This window comes from Juglans microcarpa x Juglans regia, chromosome 5S, assembly GCF_004785595.1.
Source record: "Juglans microcarpa x Juglans regia isolate MS1-56 chromosome 5S, Jm3101_v1.0, whole genome shotgun sequence".
In the NCBI taxonomy this organism is placed as follows: Eukaryota; Viridiplantae; Streptophyta; class Magnoliopsida; order Fagales; family Juglandaceae; genus Juglans; species Juglans microcarpa x Juglans regia.
Window position 1 is genome coordinate 2,490,404 of NC_054603.1, and position 8,259 is coordinate 2,498,662.

At 35.1% G+C, this 8,259-nt stretch overlaps 1 protein-coding gene across 1 annotated transcript; it reads left to right on the forward strand.

The window, feature by feature from the left end:
* Positions 1-2,089: 2,089 nt before the first annotated feature.
* Positions 2,090-7,202, forward strand: LOC121268361 (transcription factor bHLH48). The gene is made up of 7 exons (XM_041172586.1): positions 2,090-3,096; positions 3,210-3,329; positions 3,452-3,517; positions 4,597-4,665; positions 5,171-5,242; positions 5,976-6,180; positions 6,717-7,202. The coding sequence occupies exons 1-7, from the start codon at positions 2,566-2,568 to the stop codon at positions 6,752-6,754; spliced, it is 1,101 nt and encodes a 366-aa protein (XP_041028520.1). The 5' UTR covers positions 2,090-2,565; the 3' UTR covers positions 6,755-7,202.
* The last annotated feature ends 1,057 nt before the right edge of the window (positions 7,203-8,259 follow it).

Below are 8,259 nucleotides of genomic sequence, written 5' to 3' on the forward strand. Positions count from 1 at the left end.
GGTGTAAATTGCATGTAATTAAAGGTTTTAATGAAGAGGGCTCCATCAGTAAAGTATACATCAAGCTGTCTATCCTTATAGTATTTTTCTCTCTATTTATTTTTTGGATATTAAATTGTCTTAATAAAACTTGTTACCAACCCTACAAGCAAATTTATAAAACAGATTCAACACACCTGATTTGTCTAAGGATTATTTCATTTGATTGATTAAAGGATGGCTCTACAGCCACCGCTCTCAACTCCTACTGGGAGGATTGTTTTTTTTTTTTCATCTATGTATTTTTTAAAAAATAAAAAAAATCATAATATTATTAAAAAATATATCCTTAATCATTAAATAAAAATAAAAAAAAAAATTTAAGAATTGGGAGCTACAGTATTAACTCCCAACAGGACACCCATCATTTCTCTTGATTAAAAGACATGACATTTTCTTACAACTTTACTTTAAAGCTTAGGGAAAAAAAGGAAGGTTCGGCAATGTCCGGCTATCCTTGTCTTATCCCCTTTTTTTTTTTTTTACTTATAATTTTGATTTTCATAAGGTTACTTACACATCACATAAAACCCCAATGGAATTGGGGTCTAATACGTGTCAAGAGATTAGAGTACATGGACGCAAGGGCCTCCCTCGCCGAACAATAATCTTCGATGTTTGTATTAAATAAATAAATATTTTTTATGGTAATTTTTGTGGGTCTCTAACCCCACCCCACTCTACGTTGACACATCTTCGAATATAAATTATATAATCCCCCGTATAAATGCAAAGAAAAGGATGGGACATGACATCTTTTATATTTATAAATATATAATATCACTAAAAACGGTGTCGGGTCTTTAGTTCGTGTGACGTGTCCGGTCCGCACCTTTTGGGTGGGACCGAAACAGTAATTAACGACTCGAGAGTGGGTGGGTTCGAACGCATGCCAAATTAACAGTACAACACAAATATAGGGTGCGCATCAAATCGCATCAAATCAAGGGATCGTATATAACTCTTCGAGGGAAGTTAATGATATAATCGAAATTTCATTTGACATAATAATTTATTATTCTCGAATAATATGAAATCTCATATATTATCTATATTTACCATTCAATGTATGATATTACATTATAGTTACGTTTAAATGTTAAATTGAGTTTAATTAAATTGAGATGAGAAAATATTGTTAAAATATTATTTTTTAATATTATTATTATTTTCGAATTTAAAAAAGTTGAATTGTTTATTATATTTTGTGTTGAAATTTAAAAAAATTATAATGATGAGTTGCGTTGAATTAAAATGAGTTTAAAATCTAAACTCACCCATATAATTTATTTATTAATTTTCTTTTATTTAAAAGTTTTTATAAGTCAGATGGTCTAAAAGTTTGTGGTAGAATCATTTTGTTAGGCAAAGTTATCATTTATTATAATTTAATCTTGCCTATCAATATTTGAATTTGTTTTTAAAAAGATGATTAGAGGACATAAAAAGTGCCATAAAGTGGGATGAGAGTAGAATAGAACTTGAGAAATGCACACCTAATTATCACAATTTGAGATGACTAGCAATATATACGAACATAACAATTGAATATGGGAAGTCGCATTTGCAAAAAGTACATTAACTTACGTTCAAAATACAAAACAATTTAAAAAAAAAAAAAAACTGATGATACTCTTTAATTTGAGAAACCCTCCTCCCCCAATTAAGAAACCCTCAACCTTCAAAATGGAGTTAGAAACCCCCCACTCCCAATTAAGAAAAAAAAAATATATATATATATATGTAAATTTAAAAAAAAAAATGATAAGATTATTACTTTTTTATTATCTATTTATTACTTTTTTTTTATTTGATTTTTTTTATTTTATTTAATAGTTAAAGAATTAATTATTAGTAAAATTATATATATTTTTAATTTTTTTTTAATGAATAAAGATGTTAAAAAAATATTTAAAAAAATTGATAAAAAAAAAATTCAAATATAGTTTAAATAGTAAACGAGAGTGAACTGGTTGGGTATGATTACCCATTTGAGAATCCCTTTCCTTCCTTTTTCTATCTCAGTTCTCAGCCTAACGAACTGTACACGTAGAACCGTACATACCAAGGCCTATAAGTAAACGGAGCACCCGAAGAAACGTTGCTTTCGCTACGCTTCAAATGGTCGAGCAATAATCTCTGAGACAGAAGCAGTGAAAACACAGAGAAGCAGTGGGAGAGAAAGAGAAACAGATTGACCGCCATTGAAGCACCTTTCCTCCTAACTCTTTCGGAAACAGAGTAACCAACATTTCAAGCAACTTTCAACCTCCCTCCCCTCCCTTGTCTCTCTAAACTCTCCACCATCTCTCTTAACTCTATTTCCTTCGAATCGACACTCATACTGCGTAAGGGCTTATTTGAGGCTTCACTGTATATTCTTTACTAAAATATAGCATTGAATTGTGAGTTGGGGTTCTAATTTATTGAATTAGTCGAGTGGGTAATTATTTTTCTTCGAAATTGAGGTGAGTTTGGTCCAATCAGTAACTGATTTAATCTAATTCGGAGACATTCGAGCTTTCAATGGAGCCAAATCTAGGAACCATAGCCCGATCCATCTCCATCCGGCCCAACCGCGAGGAAACTGGACTCGAATCACTCCAATTCCGCGAGGAAATCCACCGGCTCATGATCGTACCGCCGGAAAATGGGAGCTCCTTCACCGCGCTTCTCGAGCTCCCGGAGACGCAGGCCATGGAACTCCTCCATTCGCCACACTCCGACAAAGGAGTTACGGTGCCGCTCTCCGGAGTTCCTCTCCACGGAATCAACGACGACCACAAATCGTACCTTCCCTCGTTCAACGGCAATCTCACCTTTCCTTCAAACAAAGTCCTAATCGAACGCGCGGCCAAGTTTTCGGTCTTCGCCTCCGGCGAGCACTCGCCGGAGACGAGCTCGGTGCCGTCAGATTCAAGCGCGAACTTGGAGAAGGTGAAGAGCGAGCCAGCAGACACCGACTCGAACCCCAACTCATCCCAGCTCTTGGTTTCCGATCCGACGGTGAATATCAAGAACCAGAGGTCGGAGAAGAGGAAGGAGCGGGAGAAGAAGGTAAAATCCAAGGTTTTGTTTTTGTTTTTTTTTGGGGAATTCCTTTCCGGTAATTTCCGTCACTTCCGTATCTGAACTTTCACCAACTATCGGCTTTTGGGGGGAAAATACAGGGCAAAGGGTGTACGAAGAAGACCAAGATCGAAATCTCCCAAGACGCTGAGAAGCTTCCTTACGTTCACGTCAGAGCTCGTCGCGGTCAAGCTACCGATAGCCATAGCTTAGCAGAGCGAGTATTCTCTTAATTAACCACTAATTACGACTTAATTATTATTTTGTTTTCTAAAAATTTCATCACAATAGGATCCACCCAAGTTTACGATTTATTTTATTAATTTGTATTATAAATTCGCAGGCGAGGAGAGAGAAAATTAATGCTCGGATGAAGTTGTTGCAGGAGCTGGTCCCCGGTTGCAGTAAGGTTTGCTAAATTAGTCTTAATCTTAATCATTAGTCGGTGATTGTTTGTCGTAATTGTCTCCTTAAAGGTACGATCATGTTAATCGGATTCTGCGCTTTCATAACGTATTTGTCCCATGTCGCCTTTTGGCGAAAGCGATTGCTTTTGTGCTCATCTGGGTGGTGTGTGGGTGGCACTCTCGTAATTTCAATTCCTTGGTCTGTGGTTTGGTTAATTCAGCACCCACTTTGAGGTTAATTTTGACATTCTGTCTTGATTTGGAAATTGTATTTCTTCCGCTCTGTGGGATACAGTTTGCACCTTGACATTTAGATCAAAGATTCAAAAGAATATATATTTTTTTCAAAGTCTCTCTCTTTCTTTTTCTTTTTTTCCCTGCCGGGTAAGTTCAAAATTGTTAAGACTGGATTTTAAAATGACGAAAATGCCTTCATGGGCTAGGATTTGAGAATTTTGGCCATGGAATATGCTAGATGGAAGCTGCTTAGAAGTGCTGGGGAGACACATAAAGTGGGTATGTTGAATTAGATATATATGGGTCCCATAAATGAGGGAAATTTTGATCCCACATGTAAGGTGCATGGTATCTATCCCTTGATGGGACGACGAGGAAAGGGCGACGAAAGAACAATTCCCTTCCTGAAAATTCAGGTCTGCTTGAAGGCCCTATGCATTATGTGAGTGAACTTGAAAGTGTCATTAAATGAAAAGACCAAAGTAGGGTCACCATCATGCGTTACACGAGTTTTTCCTTCAATTTTATTACAGCATTTCTTTACTGTAGATTGTCAAGAAGGCTTTGTCAGGATCGTGAAAAAACTTTTGTATACATGTTTTACATGTTTTTTATTATGTTTCTTTTGATCAATAGGTGCTTCAAAAACGAGTGCAATCAATAATTGCTCAAGTTTTTTAGAAAAAAAAAGCGGCTGGTAACCACATGCTATGTTTCATCACTGTGTGTCGAGGGAGTTGAAAAGGCTCTACTAGTTTGTTTGAAGCAATTGGAAAATTTCTTTGAAGGAGATAGTCTTTTCATTTAGAAAGTTAATTACCTGAAATAGACATTTGCCATGCAGATTTCTGGCACAGCATTGGTTCTGGACGAAATAATCAACCACGTACAATCACTACAACGGCAAGTTGAGGTCAGAGTTGCAGATCCCATACACGTAATAGTTTTTTGACAATGATGTGAATGTTAAACTATAAAAGAACTTTGTCAATAGAATTTTGTGGATAAGGCTAGAAAGATAGGTCCTTCAGCACCTTTTGATGGAATGGTGGAAGCTGGCGGAGGACATGGAGCTCGACCTCTGGATAAACCCCTTAAGACATGCTTGCCCTGAAACTAACGTGATATAATAAACTAGAAAAAAAGGGTAGCGTTTGTCTTGAAAGTGATAACATTAATCTAGCTAATTAATTAAGCTTCACAAGATTAAATTTGTGGTGCTTTTGGTCATCTTCACAGAGATTTCCGGGGCTTGGAATTACAGAATGTTTAAATTTGAGCAGTGTGTGTGTGTGTTTCTTTCCAACTCAAGAGTTAATTAGGCTGGTGAAAGACGGATCAAACAATATAGTAAATAACGTTTAAACTATCCTCTATTGGCTTGATCTTCTTTTGATTAAATAATTCTTTGGTTTCAGCTCTTATCAATGAGACTTGCGTCAGTCAACCCAAGAATTGATTTCAACCTTGACAGTTTATTTGCTCCAGAGGTAAGCATGCATAATACTTTATCATCCTTTATCTCTCTGCTAGAAACAGAAAAAAATTAAATATTGTTTGCGAGTTAACAATTTAGTTTTTCTGCTGGGAGGTGTTTTCCATTGCACCCTGGCCGTACAAATCCAGATTTATTTAGCCGCAGTTTGTTTCAGCAGGAACCATGTTCCTCTAAAGAGCTGCTAGGACATCATGTTCTTCATTATTATGGTGTCGTGGATTGATGACTATCTACTTACCAATACCAGTGCAATGATTGCACATTTTATGTAGTGGGTGAAATGGGAAACAGAAATATTTTGATCCAAATTTTGCACCATATAAACACCCACTCGAGCTCTTAAATGACTGTTTTCCACCACTAACATGTGTGGGGACAGTAAATAAGATTTGGACCACCTATTCAATATCTCATCTTTCGTAATTCACATCTTCCTTCAATTTAATGAATCTTGCATTGATGTAGTTCCATCAGATCATGCCACAAGATTTAGGAACTCATAGGCATAGTTTTGGCATTGGATACGTTTAGTACTATTGTCTTTTTGTATTGTTAACTTATAGAGTCTGCACTATTCCTCAGTTAATTTAGAGTATTGTGATTCAGTTACCTCGACAAACTACACTAATTTTTGGAGCAAGTACTTCCTTTAACTTTACATTGCATCTTTATTATACTTGTATCTTTGTTCTCATTGTATTCAACTAATAATTTCTCCTCTCCAGAGTGGATCTTTAGTGGACAGTAACTTCTCCAGCATGGTTTCTCCCCTTTTGTGGCCAGAAATTCCATTCAATGGAAACAGACAGCAACATCAACAGCAATGGAATTTTGATGCACTTCACCGACCACTGTGGGGAAGGGAAGAAGACAGCCATACTTTCATCACGATGGAGAACTCCCTTTTGAGTTATGACTCGGCAAATTCAGGTAGATTAGAGTTTAGTTTAATGGGGTTTTTACTGCATGATACCCTCTCAAACAGACATCATTAAAATTATTCGATAATCATTCAGTGAAACGATTTGCATGTGAAAGATTGAAAGGGGATTATTCCATCTTATATTGATATCACGGTGATATGAAAATGTTAGATTACTCTTAACAAAAAACATAGAACTATCATACAGATGATTGGAGCATTATTCAACATTTTAGAGCATGTTCTATATAATAAAAAGAAGCTACTCGTGATCTATTTGATTTAGAGCACATCATAGAGATGAATCAGATGATGTTAGAGGTATTGGGCTTTTAGATTCTTTATTGCTTTCTTTCTTATCATATTCTTAAAACATCAAGTGGAGCGTTATTTATATAACATTGAAATTTGCTTGTTACTCAACCAATATCCGTTAGCGTGAATACTTGGGGTTACTTGTGGGACACACTTGGAAACACACACACACATATATATTCCTACAGAAGAGCTATATTAACTTGAAGTTTATACTGTGTTAATGCAGCATCTTTGCACTCAAACCAATTAAAGATGGAGCTGTGAAGGCATGGTGGAGTTCTTCCAGTAGCTAATAGTGTATATACACGATATAATATTAGCTGTTAGCGAGGAAATAGAGGAAAGGCCTCGAAATTCAACGTGGGTTTTTCATTTCATGTCTTCTATTTGCAAGAAGAGTCAATTGGGAACCAGGATTCACTCAAGAGGTTTAAATTTAGGATGTAATTCTGATATATTATATTATCGATATCTTACTATATATACTAACATCAAGGGTCATTCAATCTAAGGCTTGGTTCTTAAGATGAATGATGGATTGATTGATTCTTGTTGTGAAGCCATATAACGTACTATTGCTTAACTATTATGGAAGTCGGCTTCTTTCTTCATATATGCTGTCAAGATGTCTGTCTGCATTTGTTTTTGAAGACACTCCTTGTGCTAAGCACAAGGCTATTTGAATAATATGTAGTGCATCTCTTTTCTGAAACATTTTCTTAGTACTACTCAATGCTTTATTTTCCCCCATTTTTTTGGGTCAGTAGTTGGAGAAAACTCTCCTGCCAATGACACAGTTGCTGAACTTGAATATTGAACAGTTGTATGGTGTCATATACCTGTTTGGGTAAGCAGTATGAACTGCCAATGCCTAATGGGGCCAACTTCCTTTAGTTGCTTGCTTTTTCGAAGATTTATGGTGTTTCTTTTCTCTCTTTTCAAATAAATATTGACTGATTTATATTAGGTAACTTTTAACTGTTCCTTTTGGAAACCAGGACGCAAGAAGATTGTCATATTTATGTTTTTTTTAAAAAAAACAAAAATTCTGCCCAATCTCTCTAAAAAGACGGTATAGGTTGCATTTAGATGTTAAGTTGAGTTGAGTTGAGATGGATTAAGTTATTTATGAATAATAGTGAGTTGAGATGGTGGAGTGAGTTTTGTGGTATCTATCTAAGATAAATTTAGATGTATTTAGATATTAAGATGAGTTTAAATGTATTAATAGAAAGTTGAAAAGGGTTTTAAGTCTCCCGTATAAAAAAATCTTGAATTTAGTGATTTGAGAGTATGTTTGAATGTTGGACTAACCTTAAATTTGAACTCAATTCAAATGAGCTCAACTGCTTCCCTATTACAAACGTAGCCTAAAATCTTTGTAAATAACGAATATCAATTTTACATCAATCATATGAAAATTTATAAGACTTCCGAAATTAAATTGGGTGTCCCGTACGTTCCTACCATATATTCAAATAATAATTATTAATGAAGGAAAGATGAGTCATGACAAATCGAGGTCAACAGATATATAAGATAAGATCACATGAAATTTTATACAAAACATGAGATATTTTAATTATAGAAAGTTACATGAATAACACGCATCATCTATTTTACATCACCTTTTGAGTTTTCTTTAAAAAAAAAATAAATGACCATTTTTTTTTTTGACATACGAACTGACTTGTATTCATTTCATCAAATTGTTTTCACTACAGATTTTATCTCTTTGAACTAAAAGGTGTACATGCTCAGGTGCTTCT

What these genes read in the sequence shown, in the direction of transcription:
- LOC121268361 (XM_041172586.1), top strand. Translation starts at nt 2,566, where the DNA reads ATGGAGCCAAATCTAGGAACCATAGCCCGATCCATCTCCATCCGGCCC. An exon ending in ACAGTTTATTTGCTCCAGAG is followed by an intron (nt 5,243 to 5,975) that starts GTAAGCATGCAT and finishes TCTCCTCTCCAG; the next exon opens with AGTGGATCTTTAGTGGACAG. An exon ending in TTATGACTCGGCAAATTCAG is followed by an intron (nt 6,181 to 6,716) that starts GTAGATTAGAGT and finishes GTGTTAATGCAG; the next exon opens with CATCTTTGCACTCAAACCAA.